Source organism: Myotis nattereri, assembly GCF_964212035.1.
Source record: "Myotis nattereri genome assembly, chromosome: 13".
In the NCBI taxonomy this organism is placed as follows: domain Eukaryota; kingdom Metazoa; phylum Chordata; class Mammalia; order Chiroptera; family Vespertilionidae; genus Myotis; species Myotis nattereri.
The window spans coordinates 41,470,022-41,492,602 of NC_138088.1; the positions used below are offsets into that span (position 1 = coordinate 41,470,022).

Here is a 22,581-nt window from a genome sequence, read left to right on the forward strand (position 1 = left end):
TAATGGAACTGGGTTGAGTTTAGCGTAAAGGAGAGAACATTGCTGAGTAACCTAATACTTTGAAAACATATTCATTATGTAATGAGCCTAAGATGAAATTAAACCAGACAGTATCATGACAGAGCTCAGTTATCCATACTGTATATTCATCATGGGCCATTATAATTTTATATTACTGGGCTGTTGAGGTAGTACAGTGTTGAAGCAAGTACACTGAATTTGGGGTCAGGAGAACTGACTGCTAGATATTTTCTAACTCTATCACCTAATAGCCGTATGACTCTGGAGAAGTCATTTAATGCTCTAAAACTAAATGCTCTAAAACTCAGTTTTTTCAATTCTAAAATGGGAGAGAGGCAGGAATTGTTCTACTTACTTCATGGTGCTGTTTGGAAGGTTAAAGGAGATAATGGCTATTAAAGCTCTTTATTATCTATAAAGTTCTAGCCACAGGCACAGCAGGCCCCAGTGTTATATAAGTGTTCTTATAAAATGCAGACAGAATTGAGACTGTGGGCACTCCTTCCCGAGAGGTCTTTAAACACAGAGCATCTCCTAGTCCAGATGTCCTAGCCACAGACTTTCTGAAGGCAGGGGAATGAACCAGAACACCTTGAAATGTCATTCCACTCCAGGACTCTCAGCATCTGCTAATTCCCTCAAGCCAGTGTGTCAGAATAGAGCAGCCAATGTGATAGAAGTTGTTTTCTTCTTTTCTAATTTTTGGATAGTTTTCCATTCAAGTGGAATTGAACAAGACACATAGGGAAGAACACTGGGATCTAACCAAACACCTGCTCTGGGTTGGATTTTCTCTCCATAAAGTGAGTTCTCCTGTTTTTTTGCTGTAAGTTGACTTGTTTGGCCTGACTTCATGTGGCTTCTCTGTTGAAAGACATTGGACATATTTATGTCTGGGGTAGAACTGATTCCCTAGAGGACAGTATTTATTGATTTGTGAACTTATGAAGCACTGGACAGATTCTCTCCTTTGTAGATGGTAGAGATGCTTCCAAAGGTGCCCTTTGACTTATCCAGAAGGGGAACTATTATTGTCTTGGGTGTGAATGGTCAGTCTTCCTCACAGAGAGGTGAGAAACCAGGGAACATGACAGGGAGGGACTGGCAGTGGATATTTTTTTGGAGAAAACCTAGCCCGATATTACCACCACTCCCTCCTGTAGCATAGTCTCTTTGTGTGGCCTTTTAATGGCTTAAAGAAGCTACTTTGCTGGTGAGCACAGAGACAACCAGCTCCACAAGTGAAATGGGAGTGTGGCGAAAGGGGAATGAAGAGAATAACAGAATATTAGAATTTGATGGGAAGCAGTAATCTTTTACCTCAGCCTCCCACCGAGTGAGGAATCTCAGAGCACCTCTGAGGTGGCCACGGCTTCTCAGTCTCTGACTAATAAGCCACCTCCTGAGAAAGCCTATCCTGGCCTTGGTCGGACCAGGCAAGCCATGGGAAAATGAGCTCATTTTGTGGTGAAATCTTTCTCTTTCAAATTTTACTCCATGGTTTTCTGTCATTTCAGAGGATTCTAGTCCAAATCTGTTTCTTTCAGTTAGCAGTCCTTTCATTATCTGAAGTAAGCCCTCATGACTTACCTTAATTTTCTTCTCTGAATTAAGTCTGCCATTTCCTCCAGCCATTCTTGAAGAACATATATTTCAGATACAGTATACCTTTCTCTTGTACACACTGAAGTTTTGTAAAAGTATCCCTTTTCCTATCCTAGAGGTTATAGAGCCCCCACCTTTTATCTGGTTCCTAGAATGAGAACTATCTCATTTTAAGAGTTCAGACTTGAGTTGAGACCCATCTCATGTAGAGGTGGATCTGATAATTTGTTCATGCACTGAGATGAGAAACAGGAACCTTCATTGTTGTCCTGGATGCTGGGATTATGCCTGATCAATGGTCCCAAAGGGGCGTCCTGTGCAATAACACCTGGCATACCTGAGCCCTGAGTTCACATGAAGATACCCTTTCAGAGATTTCAAATATTTCCAGTCCTGAATGGCAATTTTAAGAGAAGGCAAATTACCACATGTTCTCTACTAATCAAAAAAGTTTGCTAATGTCTCTCTCCTCCTGAAATCCGCGGAGGGAACACCAGAATGCCTGGCTGGTGGCTTGAATGGTGCACTGGCTTGCTCTGTATCTTCTTCTGGGTTCCTCCAGACAAGCAATTGCAGGATCCCGGCTCCCAGAGTTAATATGGCTTCAGGCCATAGCTAGGAATTAGACACAGAACACAGAACCTGGCCCCAGAGGCTTATAAATGAGAGAAGGAGACACCAAAGGCTAAAATCACTTCCTAGCATTTGCTTTCATCCTTTCCTGTGGACTCCGCTGCACCAAAACCACGTCCTTCCTGTGAGACCCCCATCCCAGAACCGCTGAGGGCTCTTGCTCTTAGTAGTTACTAAGCAGAGTGTGGGATGCAGCACTGAACCTGTACATGGCAGTCCCTGTCTGATAGCTGACAGTAAGATGGCACAGCACAAGTCCGAGCCACCAAGCTCTAGAATGGGAGAGGTGGTAAATCAGCAGTAGTTTACAGGAGAGAAACAGGGTTAGAGATGTGAGTGGAGGGCCCACAGTTCCACAGAAGAGCAGCTGCAGGGTTACATTCAGAATCCAGGTCTGTTGACTTCCAATCCAAAACTCTCTTTAATATCATAGATGTAAAATTATATGTGGCATCTGTATCTACATTCATATGTATATATATATGCGTGGGCGTGTAAAATTTTCTTTGTAGGAGGCTTCATTTCACTCATATGTTCTAATTTGATTCTCACAATAACCCTTCTGACAGTAAGGGAGCTGAGGCTTGATCACACATGCAAATGGTAGCAACTGGGTTCACATCCAGGCCTGGTTCCAGCTCCCTCTTCTTCCAGTTGCTGGGCATTGTTATTTGATCTCAGTGGGTATTACCAAGTCCTCTTCAGGACCCCTGTGGAACGACTAGGCATTAAGTCAATTCCTTCCATGGGGTACACACGGTCTTCCTGACACTGGGCAGGCTCAGCTCCTAATCTCTTTGGTTCTAGAGGACCCTGAACTGTCACATTTGCTAAAGAGTCAGCCCCTCTGCCACACATGACTTTTTAGGTCATTACTGAATGGCAGTGGGAGACTTGAACAAATGCAGGGTCCCCAGAAAGTCAGACCAAGGGTGAGAATTTTAGAGCTGCAAGGGAGTTTACCAAATTTATAACATCCCTTGAATTTTGTAGATAAAGAAATTGAGGCCTAAGGATTTGGATTAAAGGATTTGCCCAAGTCATAATTATTTAGTAAACCAGAACCAAGTGTCCTGCTGAGGATGAAGACCGGGAATTCTTCACACTAGTCATGAACTGCTGGGAAGTTGAGAGAGAGGGGATAAAACCGTCAAGAGAGTTCCTCTGATACAGGTATGATTGAGAGGGGGGAAAAAAAGAAGCAGTGTGCGTGTAGCCAGAAAACAGAGCCAGAATGTGAACTAAGACTGAAAATACAGATCTAGGGTGGGCTAAAAAACTCAGTAAGTGACTTCCCAGATTGTGTTTTGTTCCCATCGCACATACAGTTGGAAGCCAAATGCAAGCCACCAAGGTTGCAGTGCAACAGCGAACAATTAAAGCGCAAATAGTTGTGGGCAGCTGTGGGAGTGCAAGCCACCTGCTCCAAGTTTACAGCTTTGTTTAACTTGGTAAGCATTAAAAATGGAGTGGGAACACTCCCAGTACAACATCCCATGCCCTTTCTGGGAGGCCTTACTTGGGGAGCTGGGGTGGCTTTACCCTTGACCAGGCCCTTCTCACTGTGGCCTAGAGCTGCTTTCTATTGATAGTGGTCAGTGTTGTCAATAGCTCCTAACAGAAACTGGGGGAGGTAGGGAGTATCGCAGAATTATATATTTATAGAGTTTGAAGGGACCACAAAGCCCCAGAATATACCTTCTCTCCTGTTATTCAGATAAGAAAATTGAGATCCAGAGGGGTGATGTACCCAAAGTTACAAAGTTAGGGGCAGAACTGACTTTTAATGTCTGAACTTCTGATCCTTTGTTCAGTGCTCCTTCCTCTAAGCCCACAAGGTTTATAAATAATGCCAAATAGGGAGTTATAGCATTAGAGAATGTTATGACTGGAAGGGAAATTGTTCTCAATTCCCAGTGTTTTAAGTTGTCACATGACAAGGGGGTACTATTGGGGGGTGCATAGGGCCCAAGGATGGTAAATAGCTTGAAATGTGGTCATCCTGCATAACGAAGAATCCCAGATACCAAGAGTCACCTTGTTGAGAAATATTTTGTCCATCATTTTACATTATAGTTGAGTGATCCAAGCCTAGAGATAGAAGATGTTTGACTAGGGTCCCAAAGGGAGTCAGTATTCCCCTGACTCCATCCTACTGAACCCCTGAGTTAATTAGCAGCACCCTTGGTACCTTCAGCAAAGGGGAGACTCTAGATCCTTCCCCACCCAGCTCCTGTTGCCCTTGCACCTAAGCTATTTCCAGGCCAGCACTTACTTGGACTTCAGGCCCTCCTGTCCATAGGGCTGCAGCAGATACTGGTGCACAAGCTTGTCCCTGAGAGTCCCAGCCAGTTTTATTTTCTTTCTTGATCTGTGCAGGTTGATGATAAAAAGTGTAATGGACCCTCGAACATAGTTGTGGCTGAGATTCAGAGAGAGAGAGAGAGAGAGAGAGAGAGAGAGAGAGAGAGAGAGAGAGAGAGAAAGATGGAAACAGTGGTCAGTTAAATGCTTCTAAATATTTTACAGACTGCATGAAACAGGACAGCCCTAGTAAAGGGCACTTTGTTTTATGGTTCTTGGCCACCCTAGGCCTTCAAAGACAGGAAGGGCTTATTATTGTGATTTTCTGCAAAGAAGATGCTCACATCTCACCGCACTCCATTTGCTTTTGTTTAAATGCATTGCAATGATTTGAAAAAACAAAATATCTTTTTCTGAGTATGGAAGCAAAACATGGTAATTGCAATAAATAAATAAATAGATAGATAGATAAATAATTAAATAAATAGAAAAAATACAAAAAAGAAAAAAGAAAATTCCCATAATTCAAGTATTTTGGAATATAATAACATTTTGGTAAACATCCTTCCAGTAGTTTTTAGTTTATTAATTTAACAAATATTTACTGAGTATGTGGCACATGCATACATATTTCTCAGTCTTTCCATAACTGGGATCACATTGTTCACACAGTTTTTCCAGTTCATGAGCATCGTAAACATGTTCCCATCTTATTATATGATATATTCTGCTAGTAAAAGAATGCTAGATTCTTCAATCATAGAAATGCAACATAATTTATTTACCTAATGTCCTACTTTGGGGCATGTGGGTTGTTTTCAGTTGCTTGCCATTATAAATTATGTGATGAAGCACTTTGCACATAAACCTTTTTCACATCATGATTATTTCTGATGGATGAAGTCGTCAAAGTTGGAAACATTAGGTCAAGGGGAACGCACATTGTATGATTCCTCACCAACTCGTCATTCCGAGTGGTGGCCCTCCCTGTGGAACATTTTCTGTCCCTGCTCTGTTGAACCCTAGAGTGCTCACGTTATTGGCTTTGCTCAGTGAAATGTGGGCGGATAAGGCTTCTGGGCAGAAGCTTTAAGAGCCAACCCATGCTTTGCCATGCCCCTTTCTCCCTGCCAGAAGACCAGCAATGTTCTTGGCAAGAGGGGCCCTATTGACCTGCATCCTGGAGTGAAGATGATGTGGAGCAGAACTGCAGCTGAGCCGTGACAGACACACAGTGTGAATGAGAAATACATTTTCTTATTGAAAGCCATGGATATTTGGAGGTCTTCTGTTATCACAGCATAACCTCACTGATCCTAACTGATACACACATTTTGATAGCATTGATATTAATTCCCTAGAAAGTTTGTATCTTTTTGCTCTGGTTGACTATGTATAAGAACACACATTTCCTCATACCCTTAAGAACACTGGATATTAACCTGTCTCAACCTGAGAGGTGATAATGGGATTTCAATGTTGTATTAATTTGCATTTTTTAAAAATTCATACTGAGGTGCATTTTTTTTCGTTTGGCATTTAATTTCTTCTTTTGTAAACTGACCATGTCCTTTGCCTATTTTCTATTGGTTTATAAAAACTATTTATTTATTAAGGATAGTGATCCTTTGCCTGCATGTATGTTATTAAATGTCTCCCAGTTTTCTTTGACTAATTCAGCTTGTTTACACTGTATTTTATGTATACAGGTTAAAACTTTTATGTAGTCTAGTTTATTGATCTTTATTATTTCTGCTCTAGCTGTTTTACTTACTCCTAGATTATAAAACTCTTCACCATTTTGGAATCCTTTTAAACCAGTACAGGATGTTCAGAAGCCTGCGAAAACTATATGTCTACATGGCCTTTCAGCGTATATCAACAAAACTATAATGATTTCCTTCTCTCTTGTAGGAAAAATATTTTGTTTTTAAGGGGTCCCGTAAGGCCCCATCTGGATGGGTTAATGAGAGGAAACAAAAAATGACCTGGTCCTGCCTTCAAAGGAGGAGTTCAGAGAAACTCTACGTCAACTTTGCCCAGAGGAAAATACCATTCCTTGCAGAAACAGCACCCCTCCGCCTCTGGATCACTCATCTCTGCTTCTAAGGGTGATAATTAAGAATTGAGCCCTAGCTGGTTTGGTTCAGTGGACAGAGCATCGGCCTGCGGAATGAAGGGTCCTGGGTTCACTTCCGGTCAAGGGCACATGCCTGGGTTGCGGAGTTGGTCCCCAGTGTGGGGCATGCAGAAGGCAGCTGATTAATGATTCTCTCTCATCATTGATGTTTCTATCTCTCTCCCTCTCCCTTCCTCTCTGAAATCAATAAAAAAATATATAAAAAAAGAATTGAATGACCAAGGGCAGGTGAATATGACAACTTGTTTATTGGTTTTTTAGTAATATAGTTTCCAGGGCTCATGCTTGAATTTTTTTATTCCATTCATTTGTGATTGGGGCCTGAGAATCTGTATTTTTAATCTCTTTAGGATATTTGGCAGATGAGTTGGGTTTGGGGACATTTGCCCAGAGCGATCCATTCAGATTATGAAAAGAGTAACCAAAGTATACCCCACCAGCTCTCTGTCATGATTTTTCTTGCATGTGTAAGGGGGCATATTGTGTTCAAAGCTTTTTGTATGCCTACATTGATATTTTGATAAATTATTAAATGAAAATGTCTCTTCTATCTGGTTCCCCTTCCTCTGGTCCTCCTCAATCCCCTGGAATGTGTGAATTAGCTTTTGGAACCAAATGAGTTAGGTCAGAAGAGAATGCCAATTTACTTGATCAGGCTTGTGTCACCAGAGCTCTGAAGAAAGATGCTCTGGTGTGTCAGCATTTCCCTTCATTACAGAACACCAGTGGTGGGCTTTAGGCTTAACTTAGCTGTGCAGAACCGAGGAAGACACCATTAACTACTGCTACTCTGGTTCAGAGTGCGAATGAAAGTAGGCATACATGGATACCGGTTTTGCTGACTATGGTAACCCCCATGTTAACAATCATCAAACAACCTTCTCAAAGGCCAACAGTGGAGGAGGAGAGAGAGCCCTGCGCTTGCATTTATGAGTTTCTCTTCTGCAGAGCCGGTGCATAAAGAGGCCTCAGAGACTGGAGAGCAGAAGGGTGGGAGGTGGGGAAATGGTGGGGGGAGGGGAGGGAGGTCTGAAATCACACATTGCTCCAGGGAAAGCCATCTTTTCAAGCTGCTTGGCAATGGCCTAATTTCCATTCACATAGTTCCCCTGAGGGAAACAAACCAGTACTGAAAACCTGCCCAGAGATTGTTGTGCAGAGGCTCTCAGAACTCCTGCAGCCTCCTCAGGTAGGAACCGGCTTGAGGACTGCCTCAGCCAGACCTTCCCTGCTTGGCTGATGGGCAAGAGCATTAAGCAGGCCGTCTGACTGTGAAGACACACTTTTGGCTGGGGAGTACAGCACCAACCTGAAAGTACTGTGCTGAACATCCTGAAGCATGTATATTCTCTGCCCACAGAAAACAGTCCCTTTCCCTAAAAAATGGGGTCTGACTGAAGGTGTGGCCTGCAGGCAATTAGTCCAGGTGGTTTTTTATTCTCTTAATAAATGCCCTTTTTGTCTGGTAGAACATCTGTCTTGCTCCATGTCTCACTCATGGAGACATTTTACCACCAGCAGAGAATCCATGAATCTGGAGTTCATCTTTCTGGCTGTTCTCTCATTGCCTGACATCTCTGTGTTGCCATGGGAGGAGGAGGAAGTGAGTCAGGGAAGGGAAGCTGGAATTGGAATATCTTGGACGTAAGAGGTGGGGAATGTCATATGGGGAGGTGCATCTTGACTTCCAGATAAAAAACAGTCACTGTTCTAGAAATGTCTCCAGTGAAGCTGGGGGACTGGAAAAGGGAAGGGAGGGCGGATGATGCTCTGGGATCACAATCATTCTCAGGGAAAGTCAATGTGCTTGAAAACTGGGTTGGTCCATTGTCTCCAAATCTAATTCAAAGTTTTTGGGTTTGGTAAAAGTCAGGCCATGTTTTGCCAAACATTTTTTTTTTTTTGCCCTAATTTCAAAGCCCATGTGTATTTTAAGGGAAATTTAATCCACATGTTTCTGATTCATTTACACTTAACTCATCAAAATATTGTTTTGTAAGAGCCATTTGATGTCCAAGAAGCCTCAGGAACCTTTTTTATGAGTCTTCTGAAAAAAAAAACAGGAAGTCATGTTTTGCCAATAATAAATGAACTTGAACCCCAAAAGGCTCAATTTTGCTTCAATATTCACCAGGTTCCAATGTTCTGAACTTGGCTAAGGACCGCTGCTCCTCCCCAGAAACATACATTGCCTCAGCAGAATGGTTTCGAAAAAGGTTTCTCCCAGTCAAAACATATTTGTTCTATGAACAAGAAGACCTAAGGTGAGAACTGCCATGCTGTCACTGTCCTGACTTGTTACCTCTAGAACAGAAAGCAGAAAAGCACCTGCTGGTGGTGGTATGAGCATCTACCTTTTGCTCCCGAACCTATCATAAAAGACAATGCTCTCTTAGGTCAGAAATGATCCACAATACAAGGCTCTGTCATGGGAGACAGTGAGGCAACAAGTAGAGGTTGTACAGTCATCAGAGAGAGTATAAAAGGAATGTCTGTGTTGCATGGGATCCTGGGCCAAAATATCTCTAAGGGTTCTTCTCAAATGTAAAGCTGTTTCACTATTAATGGTGTTATTGGCATATAAGAGTAACGCATTAGAACTGTTGAATTCAATATAAGTGCAAATTACTGGCAAGATGCTTGGCACATAGCAAGTGTTCAATACACACTGGTGTGCAGGAGTTGTGTCTATAGACACTTTCTTTGGGTTATTCTACTGGTAAGTTTACACTTTCTCACCAGTCCCTGATTTGACTAAAGATATATATTTTCAGACTACTGGTCAAGACTGAACAGTATGAAGCCAACATGCCCACTCGGGGACATTTCTGTGACCTTAGCCTTGTTGGCCACAAATAAATTGAGTCAATAATGTTTCATGACTGTTGAAACATGAGTCAATTGAGTCATGACTGTTGTGGAGGATGAGGGGGTACACACAGGGCACCTGGCTTCCCAGAGAGGGAGCAGAAACACTTCTTTGCTTGTGCCTACTTATGTGGGGTATCTGACACCCACTGACATGGAGGAGACCAGCATTCTTACCCAGTGCAGTGCATCCATTGAGGATTTTCTTTTCTAATGGGAACAAAAAGAACTTCACCCCAATTACTATCATTAGGGTCATGTGTGGAATGGATTAGTAAAGTCTTCCTTCCTTCCTTCCTTCCTTCCTTCCTTCCTTCCTTCCTTCCTTCCTTCCTCCCTCCCTCCCTCCCTCCCTCCCTCCTTCCCTCCCTCTCTTTCTTTCTATGTGGAGGAGGAACACTACTGATCAAAGCACAGCGGTACCATTTCCCCAGAGAGGTTCTGGAGTGACTCCCCATAGAAAGAAGAGGAGAGCTGGTGATGTAGGGACACTATTGAATCTAGGTGATTTGAGTAACTTGCTGGAGTCCTCATGCTAGTGAATATAGAATTCTTAACCCTGCCACCACACCTTCTCCTTCTGGCTGATGTGGTGATATCAAAGTGGAAGGGAGCTAAAAGTCTAAGTCAGAAGTAATGCCTGAATGCCCTATTTCTGCATTCATTCATTCATTCATCAAATATTTACTGAGAACTTCTTTATGCCAGTCACTATATTAGACACCAAGAATACAAAAACAAATGGGACACTGGCCCTGAGTTCATGGTATACTCAGAACATTAGTGACAACTTCCATGAAAACATAAAAGAACGTCAGGATGGACGCTTGGATGAGACAAGATGAGGAGCCCTCTGTGAAGACACTCAAGTCCTGTTAAACCCATGCTATTGAATTTTCCCCTGAGTCCTCAGACTTATAGTATAAAAGCCACAGACTGTTGTGCTTCCCAAAAGAGACCAAAGGTGCCAAGAATAATTTTTCTCTGTTGAAGCTGGGGGTCCACTTTTGGGGGTTACTCCAGGGCCAAGGTGGAGACAAGGAATACAATGTTTCCTTGTGTGGTGATCAGATAACGTCAGGCCCAGGCCGTGGAGCAGTCACTCTCTGTCAGGTATTGGACCGAGCTTCCTGTTGAGCAAAAGGGATGTTGAAAACCTCTGGCCTCTGCCCAAACCAGTCTCCTCTCACCCACAATAGGGACCTGTATCTAAAGACAAGACAACTGGCCCCAGGCCCCCTATGCTCAGAGCGATTCTTTGAAAAGTCTTATCATGATAAATTAACTGGCTTAGCTCTTCTCTCATCAAGGAAGGAGAAGGAGCGTCTGTTGTAACCTGACCGCTGGGGCGCTGTGCTATCCACTGCCCTCATCAGCCCCTGATGGGCTTGCTGGAATGGAAGTATGGCTGGAGACACTTGTGCCCGGCCCCCACTCTGTTTCTCTGCGTTAAGAGAAAGAATTCTCTTTTCCAGGTCTGCCTGCTCTGCTCCTTAAACCTGAAGTGATGTAAGAAAGCCACTTATAGTCTGAAGGGTTTGCATTAGGCTCAGTTTTAAGTTTTTACCCTTATGATACTCATGTTTTAAAACATTTTATCTGCCAAACTTTATTTACTGGTAATTACTTTTCCTGTTTGAAATATAATTCTAATGACAGCCAGTGCTTCAGATAAGAAGGAGGAGGACAGCTACACATTACCTACCACGCTGAGTTGTTGGAGGAGCAGCCCCTAAATCAGATTTTGTTTAACTTCTTAACCCTTAAAAAAGCTGAAAAGATTCTGAAAGGCTGAACATGGCTCTGAAGCTGACAGGACTACCTTGGGCACACCTTTCATCCTGGGGACCCCTGGTTTGGGATGCGCTGGTCTGGGCCGAGCTTTCAGCTGATAGCTCTCCAGCATGTCTCTCAGAAATGTTGACTTACCATCTCCAGCTCTGCTGGTGGATTGTAGGAACAGAGTTTATGTCTCTTGCTGTGGCTTAGCCAGAAGCATACAAAAAGGCCTCTTGGGCATTACATCAACTGGCACAGAGGAAAAGCTCAGTAAATATTTGTTGGATGAAGAAGTAAATGAATAAATGGCATGCATTTTTATGAATAAATACTGTAAGTGTGAGAAAGGAGTTTACTTGCAGAAAAGCTATTTATCAGAGATCATTTGAAATACACAAAGAGCAGGTAGAATGTAATTCCAGAGGCAGTTTTCAGTGTCTTGAAGGGGTCCCAAAGGGCATGGAATTCTAAGAGGGGCCCACAGCCTGAAGCCCCGAGGGTGGCTTCTTGTGCCATCGCTCTGAAGACTTACTTGTGGTGGTTTGTGCAGTGAGCATAAATCCTTAGTTTGTCCCGGATGACTCGGCCTGGCCGTGGCTTCCGCTGCAGCCCAGCCACGTGCACAGCCAAGACTTTGGGGCCGATCAAGCGCTTGTAGAGGAGAGAGAGCCAGTAATCCTGAAAAGAACAGAGACATGGAGAGTCAGGGGAAGATGCAGTTCAGGTGTTTGAGTACACATAGACCAGACAGACCAGAAAGTACTTCTTAGCAGGAGTAAAGCCTGACCAAAGCGACTAACCCTGTAAGCATGGCCACCCGACAAAACGTTCACCCCGGGTTGGTAGTGAAGCCAGCATTGTCTAAACAAAGTGGCCTTCACATTCCTAATGGGGGAATGTAAGTGTGTGTATGTGTATGTGGGGGGAGTGGGGGACGACTCAGAGCCACATACAATCAAATGAATCAAATTTTCATTTGAAATAAGTTTCACATGAAATAACAACTAATTGGAGCCTTAAATTTTCAACTTTATTTTCCTATGACTATACTTTCATACTGGTTTATGGCTCTGTTTAATTGTAGAATGGAAGATCTCCAATCTTTAGGATTGCTACCAATATGCAAACCCAAAATGTTATTCTCCAAATATTGTCACTGAAGACGCCTGGTGAGGTGTGAGGGAGATGAAGCTGTTCCAGGTAGAGACTCCAGAATAACATTTGCAAACCCTAGTGCTAATTCTGGGTCACCTTCAATAATTCTACAATAAAAAGAACGATTGTAAACTAAAAAGAATGTGATGTTTTAACTATTGCATGGTCCATTTGGAATTGATTAATAAATATTCAATCTGTAACCCACACATGTATTTGAATTTACAAAAGCCTATTTACCCAACACTTTAATTTGTCTTCGCTATTACCATATTTTGTTTCTGTATTTGATACAAATATAAAATTTGCATTTGCATCATGTAAACATTTATCACCTGTTATGGGGTAATGACTTCAGTGTTTACAACTCATCATGTAACACAGGGCTTCCTAATTTGTCTAGGGGCTCTCCCCGCCCCCCCGCCACCTCCTGCAATTCTGGAATTCAGTGAATTCAAGGTCTTTAAGACATCAACCATGTCTTCTCAGCCTTCATCTTTCCAGGGGAAGCCTCTGAATAATATTTTTATCTTTCCTTGTGTCGCCATCTATAACATCAGCTGCTTAAAAATGTCTGGTGAGTTGCATAAATCAGAACAAAGCCTCAAAGCCTCTTTGACACAGAATAGATCCAAATCTACCCTGAGTAGTGGGCTCTAAACCTTGCCAGGCCATTTATCTTAATTAACTTTAAGTGGCCTTAGGATGACTATTACAGATAGTCTCTTATTATTATTATTATTTTTTAAAAATATATTTTATTGATTTTTTTACAGAGAGGAAGGGAGAGAGATAGAGAGTTAGAAACATCGATGAGAGAGAAACATCGATCAGCTGCCTCCTGCACATCTCCCACTGGAGATATGCCCGCAACCCAGGTACATGCCCTTGACCGGAATCGAACCTGGGACCTTTCAGTCCGCAGGCCGACGCTCTATCCACTGAGCCAAACCGGTTTCGGCAGTCTCTTATTATTTAAAATGGCCAATATTTCATCATTGTTAGGCAAATAGATACAAAATATCATTGGTTTAATTTTCTCTCATTTGATTACAATTTCTGTGTTTTTTATTGTTACTCTGTGATGTGTTTATCACAGTCACCCATATTTCTAATGAGATGTCCACCATTTTCTTACAGATTTGTAACATATCCTATATAATAATAATAAAAGGCTAATATGCACATTGACTGAACGGCAGAATGACCAGTTGCTATGATGCGCACTGGCCACCAGGGGGCAGACACTCAATGCAGGAGCTGCCTCCTGGTGGTCAGTGCACTTCCATATGGGGAGTGCCACTCAGCCAGAGCTGGCTCATGGCTCGCCCACCTCTGTGGCAGCACTAAGAATGTCCAACTAACAGTTAAGGCCTGATCCCTTGGGGGCCTAAGTCTTTAGTCGGACATCCCCCGAGGGCTCCCTGGCTGCCTGAAGGATGTCTGACTGCAAGCTTAGGACTGATCCCCTGGGGAGTGGGCCTAAGTTGACAGGTGGACATCCCCCAAGGGGTCCTGGACTGTGAATTGGTGCAGGCTGGGCTGAGGGACCACCCCCCCAGTGCACAAATTTTTGTGCACCGGGCCTCTAGTCTTTTAATATTAGTGGTAAGAATCCTTTAGAATGTATGTGGAACAAAAGTTCTGTCCAAGTTTGTAGTTTGCCTTTTATTACTTTTTATGACTTTTTTGACATGAAGAATTTAAAAAAATTTTACAGGAAAATATGTCAATCTTTTTCTCTCAATATCTTCCTTTTCTTTTATTCTTAGAAAGTCCTTCCTCACACAGGATCAGATAAAGCTTTACTTATATTTTTCTAGTTCTTATTGTTATTTTAAAATTTAATCTTTTAGTTCATTGAAAAATATTTTGGTGTATGATACTAGCCTTATTATTTTCTGAATACTTTACTGGTTGTTGTAGCATCATATAGTGAATAATCTATCCCTAAGTTCATCTTTATCACATATTAAGTTTTATATACATGTAAATATATATAAATATAAATAGTATTATCCTATATAATAAAAGCCTAATATGCTAAGTGTCTGGTCATCTGGTCGGCCATTCAACCAATCAAAGTGTAATATGCTAATGATATTCTAAGGCCGCTCAAATGCTCACTATGACGTGTACTGACCACCAGGGGGCAGACACTTCAACTGGTAGGTTAGATTGCTGCTGGTGTCCAGCTGATCGGGACTGAGTGAGATGGGCCAGATACACCCTGGAGCCCTCCCGCGGTCCCTTTCTGTCCCCAATTGTGCAGTGGTGGGGTCCTTTGGCCTAGCCTGTGCCCTCTTGCAATCCAGGACCCCTCTGGGGATGTCAGAGAGCAGTTTCGGCCCAATCCCACAGGCCAGGCTGAGGGACCCCACTGGTGCATGAATTCGTGCACTGGGCTCTAGTATCTCTATATATATAAAAGCCTAAGTGACCATCACAACCGAACGGATGACCAAACAGGCTGCATGGGGCGACTAGGCCAGCAGGGGGGTTAGTGAGGGGTGACCAAATGACTGAGCAGCAGCCTGCGTGGGCCAACTAGGCCCGCAGGGGGGTTAGTGAGGGGTGACTAAATGACTGAGCAGCAGGCTGCATGGGGTGACCAGGCCCTTAACTAGAGGGGTGGGGGTACATGGGGGCGACCAGGCAGCAGGGGGGGGGGAGTTGGGGGCAATGAGGCTGGCAGGGGCGGCAGTTGGGGTGACTAGGCCAGCAGGAGGGGCAGTTAGGGGTGATCAGGCAGGCAGGCAGGTGAGCAGTTAGGAGCCAATGGTCCCAGGTTGTGAGAGGGATTCCAGATTGGAGAGGGTGCAGGCTGGGCTGAGGGAAACCCCCATGCATGAATTTTGTGCACTGGAGCTCTAGTCTAATAAAACCCTAATATGCAAATCGAGCAAACGGCCCAATGACTGGTCACTATGATGTGTACTGAGCACCAGGGGGAAGACAATGCAGGAGCTGTCCCCAGCCTGCAGGCCCGCTGGTCACCCCACAGGTCTGCCCTGATTTCTGGCCAGGTTGGGGGATCCTACCTGTGCACAAATTTCGTGCACTGGGCTTCTAGTATTATATAATATGATATAGAATTATTTTATATAATATATTAGTAATTATATAATTATATATAATATACTATATCATGTATGGTATATTATTTATTTTTTAAAATGTTTTTATTGATTTTTAGAAAGAGGAAGGGAGAAGGATAGAGAGATAGAAACAGAAACATCAATGACAGAGAGGAACATCATCAATTTGTTGCTTCTTACACACCCCTACTGGGGATCGAGCCTGCAACCTGGGTATGTGCCCTGAGTGGGAATTGAACCTGCGACCTCTTGGTTCTTGGGTTGATGCTCAACTGGCTGAGCCATGCCAGCTGGGCTGATATATCTTATTTTAATATATTACATTTACATATGTATTTACATATTATATATGTATCTACACTAATAAAAGAGAAAAATGGTAATTGGCGTACGGCGATACCTTTTTCATTGGCTAATCAGGGCTATATGCAAATTAACTGCCAACTAAGATTGGCAGTTAACTGCCAACTAAGATTGGCAGTTAACTGCCAACAAGATGGCGGCTAATTTGCATATGTAGGCACAATGCAGGGAGGCGAAAGGGAAAGCAGGAAGAAGCCCCCTGCCACTGACAGTGATCTGAAACCCAGGAGGGAGCTAAGAGCTGGGGGGCAGGGCAAAGGCGGCCCTGGGGCCACCTTTGCCCTGCCCCCCAGCCATGATTGAGAATCAGGCACCTTTGCCGCTCTGGCCAGTGATAGCAGAAAGTAGGGGTGGAGCCAGCGACGGGAGCTGGGCACGGTCGAAGCTGGCAGTCCCAGGAGCTAGGGGTCCCTTGCCTGGGCCTAAAGCGAAGCCCATGATCGCGGCGCCCCCCGCTGCCACTGCAGGTCCCCGCTGCCTGGGCCGGACGCCTAGGCCAGAGGCGTTAGGCCTGGGCAGGGGCGGAGCCTGCAACCGCGGGGAGCTGGGGGTCCCCTGCCCAGGAGGCCTCAGGCCTTGGTCAAGGGGCCGATCCGGTGATTGGTGACCGGAGGGTGATGAGGGTCAACTCCTCTGGCTGAGGCATCAGGCCTGGGTGGGGGGTGGAGCCGGGGATTGGGGGGATATGATGGTCCCCTTGCCCAGGCCTGAAGCCTGGGTCAAAGGCGTCAGGCTTGGGCGGGGGTTGGAGCAAGCGATCAGAGGGAGATGGGGGTCCCATGCCCAGGCATGATTCCTGGGCCAGAGGCCTCAGGCCTGGGCAGGGGCCAGAGCCAGTGATCGGGGGGAGATGTGGGTCCCCTGTCCAAGCCTGACACCTCTGGCGGAGGCATCAGGTCTGGGCAAGGGGCCGATCAGGCGATCGGAGGGTGATGGGGGTCAACGCCTGAGGGCTCCCAGTATGTGAGAGGGGGCAGGCTGGGCTGAGGGACACTCCCCCCCCCCCACACCCAGTGCACGAATTTCGTGCACCGGGCCCCTAGTTATATTATAATCTATAATACTGATTAAAAATATGTAAATATATGTATACTAGGGACCCAGTGCATGAATTCGTGCACCTTGAAAGGAACTATGGGCCGCAAGGCTGCGGTGGGCACAGAGGCAGGTCTCAGCCCATCCTCCGTGCCCCTGCCCAGCCCCTCCTGTTATCGATTCCGGTCCCCTGTCTGCCTGCAGTCCCGCTCCAGCTGTCGCCACTCCCATGCCCGCTTGCACCCGCTGACAACATGTAGCGATCGGGGCTGGAGCTAGCAGCAGGTGTGAGCGGGTCCGGCGCTGATCTGGCAGCTGCCGCTCTCAACTGCTGACGGCGCTGAGCGATTGGGACCAGCACTGGGCTCCGGCAGTGGGTACAAGCGGTGGCTCTGGCACCAGCTGAGGGTGCGAGCAGGGCCAGCGCCGGCAGTGGTGTATGAGCAACGGCTCCAGCACCAGCAGCGGGTGCAAACGGGGCTGGCACCTGCAGCAGGTGCGAGCGCCTAGCGGCGTGCGGGAGCAAAGAATTTTCAGTAACCACCAGAGGCTAGCCCTGATGACAGTGACTGGTGCCCTGCCTTGGTCTGGTGCCCCCTCTCACTTGCTCCACCATCCCGCTGTGGCCGATGCCCACCATGTTTCATGCCACCTGCTGTTGACACCTGCCATGTTCTGCGTGCAGCTCCTGGTGGTCAGCGCACATCATAGCAACTGGTTGTTTGGTTGTTCCACTGTTTGGTCTATTTGCATATTAGGGAGATATATATAGTTCTGCATCTGAATTTTCTATTTTCTTCCACTGAACCCTATTTCTTTATCAGTTTCACATCATTTTAATGATTAAAAATTACATTTTAATATCTACAGGTTTAAGTCCATTTCATTATAATTTTTCTTTCTTTGTTCAAATTTTCCTTAATTAGTCATATCCATTTACTTTCCTAAATAAACTCAAGTAACTTTTTATAGTGTTTGTGGTTCTAGAGAACCTTGAGGCCTTAGTTTTATTCTATGTATGGTTAGTCTGTTTATTTTCTATCTCATATGTTCTGCCAGGATGCTTATAGGAGTCACGTTTTATCCTTGATATTTGAACTTTCACCAGGAATGTGTCAATGTGGGTTCTGCATTAATTTTCTGGTATTTGGGAGTGCTTTTGATAAGGAAGCCTAAGGACTTTCTCCAACCTGTGAGAATGTTCTTTAAATAAAGCCTTAATCTTATTTCTTTCTGTTTGCTTGTCTCTGTTTCAGGAGTCTGTTAGATTTCCGTCCTCAGTTCTCCACAAGTATCATCTCTTTTCTGTTTTCTCTCTGCAAGAAGAAATCTCAAGTCTGTCCTGCACACTGTATATTTATTTTCCCCAGGATCTTTTCTGTCATTCATTACAGTTTTACTTCTCTTGTAATTTTTTCTTGTTTTATTTAGTTCACTTGATTGGAACTCATTTAATTTCCCCTCATTTTGTGTATACTATGTCTATTTCTCATATACAGGACATATGTACCTTACATGAAAGTTCTGAGGCATATGAGAACCTATCATCCACCTTAAAAGCTACAATAATATCCACACTGTTGCATCTAGTTATGTGATTCTTCCCTTTCCTATTGTTGTGATTTTCATTCCTTCAGCTAATATTTGAATTCTGTCTTAAGCAATATATTAGCTTGTTAGCTTTTAAAAACTGGCATCATGCGATATGTAATTTTCTATAACTTACTTTTTTACAATATGCTTCTAGGATTCATCTAGGTTGTTATACTACCACAGTTTATTTATTTTCAATGTTGCATGCTTCATTGTGTGAACATACTATAATGCATTTATCCATTCTCCTGCTGATGGATATTTGGGTTGTGTCCAGAGTTTTGCTATCATGAACAATGTAGCCTTCAACATTCTTGCTCCTGTTTCCCAAGGTGCAGGTGAAGCAATCTGGAGAAGCATTGCTCCAATCATGACTGGAAACCAGCAGCAGCCTCATCACTGTGTGCTTCGTAGAATTGCAGATTTACAGACTTTACCCAAGACCTATTGGATCAGAATCTTCAGAGGCGGGGCCTCCAGACTGTATAGCTCTCCAGGGAATTCTGCTGCTCATTAAAGTTAGAGAAGTCCCGTAGCACTGTTGAGAGCAATACCTAAGAGTGGAATTGCTGTGTCCTGCACAGATATAAAAATATTCAACTCTATAGGCTAATGCCACATTGTTTTCCAAAGTGATTCCAATTATTCCAACTTCTACTTCCTTCAAGAAGTGTCTGAGTTCCTTTTGATTCACATTGTTGCCAACATCTGTTATTTTCATACTTCTTAATTTTTGCCAATCTAGTGGGCACATAACATCTAGTTCTTGTTGTTTGTTAAATAGTCCTTCCTCAGGACTAGTTCATAAAGATATTTTATATTTTCTTTTAAAACTTTTAATGTTTTTTCATAGTTACATCTTTAATCAATCTAAAATTTATCTAGGTTATGGGATAAGTATCTAATTTCATATTTTTCCATATGAATAGTAAGTTATATCAGCATCATTTATTAAATGGGTCTCTCCTTTCTTTAGTGATCTGCAACGCTCTCTGTATCATACATCAAACTTCCATATACTCGTGGGTTTATTTCTGGGCTATTCTGTCCTGTACCACTACTGCATTTAAAAAAATAGCCGTAACCAGTTTGGCTCAGTGGATAGAGTGTCGGCCTGTGGACTGAAAGGTCCCAGGTTTGATTCCGGTCAAGGGCATGTACCTTGGTTGCAGGCACATCCCCAGTAGGAGATATGCAGGAGGCGGCTGATCAATGTTTCTCTCTCATTGATGTTTCTAACTCTCTATCTCCCTTCCTCTTGGTAAAATCAATAAAATATATATTTTTTAAAATAAGTAATTTTATTTCAGAGAGGAAGGGAGAGGGAGAGAGAGATAGAAACATCAATGATGAGAGAGAATCATTGATTGGCTGCCTTCTGCACACCCCACACTGGGGATCGAGCCCGCAACCCAGGCATGTGCCCTGACCAGGAATCGAACCATGACCTCCTGGTTCATAGGTCAATGCTCAACCAATGAGCCATGCTGGCTGGCCACCATGAATGCAGTTTTAATTACCATCCTATATAATAAAGAGGTAATATGCAAATTAACCCTCACACCCTCACATGATGGCTGACTATGACCAGGCCGGCAGGGGGGTTAATGAGGGACGACCAAACAACTGAACAAGCAGGCTGCATGGGGCGACCAGGCTGGCATGGGGGGCAGTTAGGGGTGACCAGGCCGGCAGAGGGGGACAGCTGGGGGTGACCAGGCAGGCAGGCAGGTGAGTGATTAGGAGCCAGCAGTCCAGGATTGTGAGAGGGATGTCCGACTGCTGGTTTAGGCCTGATCCCAGCAGTCGGACATCCCCCAAGGGGTCCCGGATTAGAGAGGGTCCAGGCTGGGCTGAGAGGACCCCCTCCCCTCCACACGAATTTCATGCACCAGGCCTCTAGTTGTCTTATATGTAATGAAATTTGGTAGAGCAAGTCCTCCTGTCTTATTCTTCAGTAATGGCTTTGCTAATCTTGGGCCTTTACTCAGTCATAGACATTTCAGAATCAGATTATCATGTAGCTAAACAAAATCTACTGAGAACTTGGAATTTCATTGAATTCACAGATCAAATGAAGAGAACTTTATTTTTATGATATCGAGTCTTCTTATCAATAAATATGAAAGAGACTGAAAACAACAACAACAACCTCCTTCCACTCAGGGATCTTTCTTCCCTCCTTCCTTCCTTTCTTTCCTTCCTTGCTTTGAAAGTGGAAGTTCATAATAATGTCTTTTTTTTTTCTATTAAGAAAGTATCCTAGATCTTTTATAATGGAAGTAAATCTTGAAAGAAGAAGAAAACATGGAAAACATTTCAATTCAGAGACTAAAATCAGAACACATTTTATTTTTAGAAGCTTCCTATTCACCATTTAGTAGTAAGCATGGCAATAAGGAGAATCCAGTGTTAAGCCCCAAATTTGCTCTGTTGGCAGATTCACTGATTTTTTATTTCTAGATAAAGCACTTTTAAAGTGTTTATACATTTCCTTTCTCCCTGCCTATCCTTTGGTATTTTTGAAAACTATTTGTGATGAATCTCTTCACTTCTACTTCCAAAAGTGGACAAAAAGAAAGCCTTCATTTTCCAGCCCCTACCCCCCCACCCCTCGCCACCGCCACCTCCCAGAATTCAAGGATAATGTGCCCAGGTAAAACATGTTCTAGGCAATAGCTGTGTGCCTCTTGTATGGTGTAGGAAAATGTTTACTTTTTGTTTTTTAAAAATATCTATTCACAGTTAGGTCATATATGTCATTTAAGCACACCTACATTTGTAATAAAATTATGTGAATAGGCATGTAAGCAATAGATTGATAAACATAAAATTTGGGATAATAGTTACCTTAAGATGAGCAAGAGAAATATGAAAATAGGATATGAGAGAACTTATAAATTCTATTCTTATCAAAAACATTGTCAAAAAAGCAGTGTTTTAGTTTTGGGGTTGGGTGGAGGATTCACAGGTGCTGATTGTATTGTTTTGCTTAAAAAGTAGCATGTATGCATGGATACTCTTTTGAATGTGCCAAATAATATACTGAGAAGATAGTAAAGAATAAATATGTATACATTTGTTAATCAGAACTTCCTTTCTGAAGATGACATCATCGATCCACCCATAGGCTGACATCTCTTTGAATTGTTTTACCCAAAGGGAGATGTGTTTATGGTGACTTGCTCTTAGTTTATCATCTCTTCCCTCAGGGGACTAAAGGATTTTGGTTGCTAAGTCAGGTGATGGTAGGTTAAAAACCAAGGGGAATGTGAAATTTTTACCTTTACATAGCTACATGCACCATTTACAGTCTCCTTTCTCACATATATTCTCCAATTCCCTACGTACCCTTCTCCTCTTTAAACTCTCCATCCTCCCTCTTTCGCTGTCCTTATCTCTCCCTCATGTAAACCAACTCTTAGCTGACTCAAATTGTATTTCCTTCCTCCCTCCCTTCCTTTTTCCCTGCTTCTGCCCCCCTCTCTCCTTTCTCACTCTTTCTTTTATTTTACTATGAATATGTGCCTATATAATCATAAATAAAATTAAATAATATGATCTCTAAATATCTCTTAAGGAAATGACACGAAAAAGCAGAAAAATTGTCTTTATGCATAGAACAGGTAGAAAAGAAAAAAAAAGAATGCACACACATCTCAAACAACAACAAAAAGGTTATTGTATAAAAGATGGAATATAATGAGAAGTTTTCAGATAATAAGAGTCCTCAAGAAGGAAAGCAAATATAATGGCTTTTTAAGTCAATAAAAAATCCACAGCAAGGAATGCATTGCAATTTTCAAGGGACAAAGAGAGACACAAACAGACATTCTTTAAATGTATCAGACATGAGAAGAGATTGAAGAAAAATAGTGTCCATTTATTAGTTGGAGAGGGGAAACTAATAGAAGATGACACTGAAATGACAGAGGTTTTAAATCTTTTCTTTTACTTGAGTATTTGTCAAAAAGTCAATTGTCTGAA

At 43.2% G+C, this 22,581-nt stretch overlaps 1 protein-coding gene across 1 annotated transcript in view; it reads right to left on the reverse strand.

The window, feature by feature from the left end:
- Positions 1-22,581, reverse strand: part of HPSE2 (heparanase 2 (inactive)) — a 529,690-nt gene that overhangs the window by 16,097 nt on the left and 491,012 nt on the right. The window contains exons 10-11 of the mRNA XM_081104611.1: positions 11,883-12,028; positions 4,535-4,681 (exon numbers count right to left, since the gene is read on the reverse strand). Coding sequence (XP_080960737.1) covers positions 4,535-4,681; positions 11,883-12,028 — 293 coding nt within the window. The remainder of the gene's footprint in view (positions 1-4,534; positions 4,682-11,882; positions 12,029-22,581) is intronic.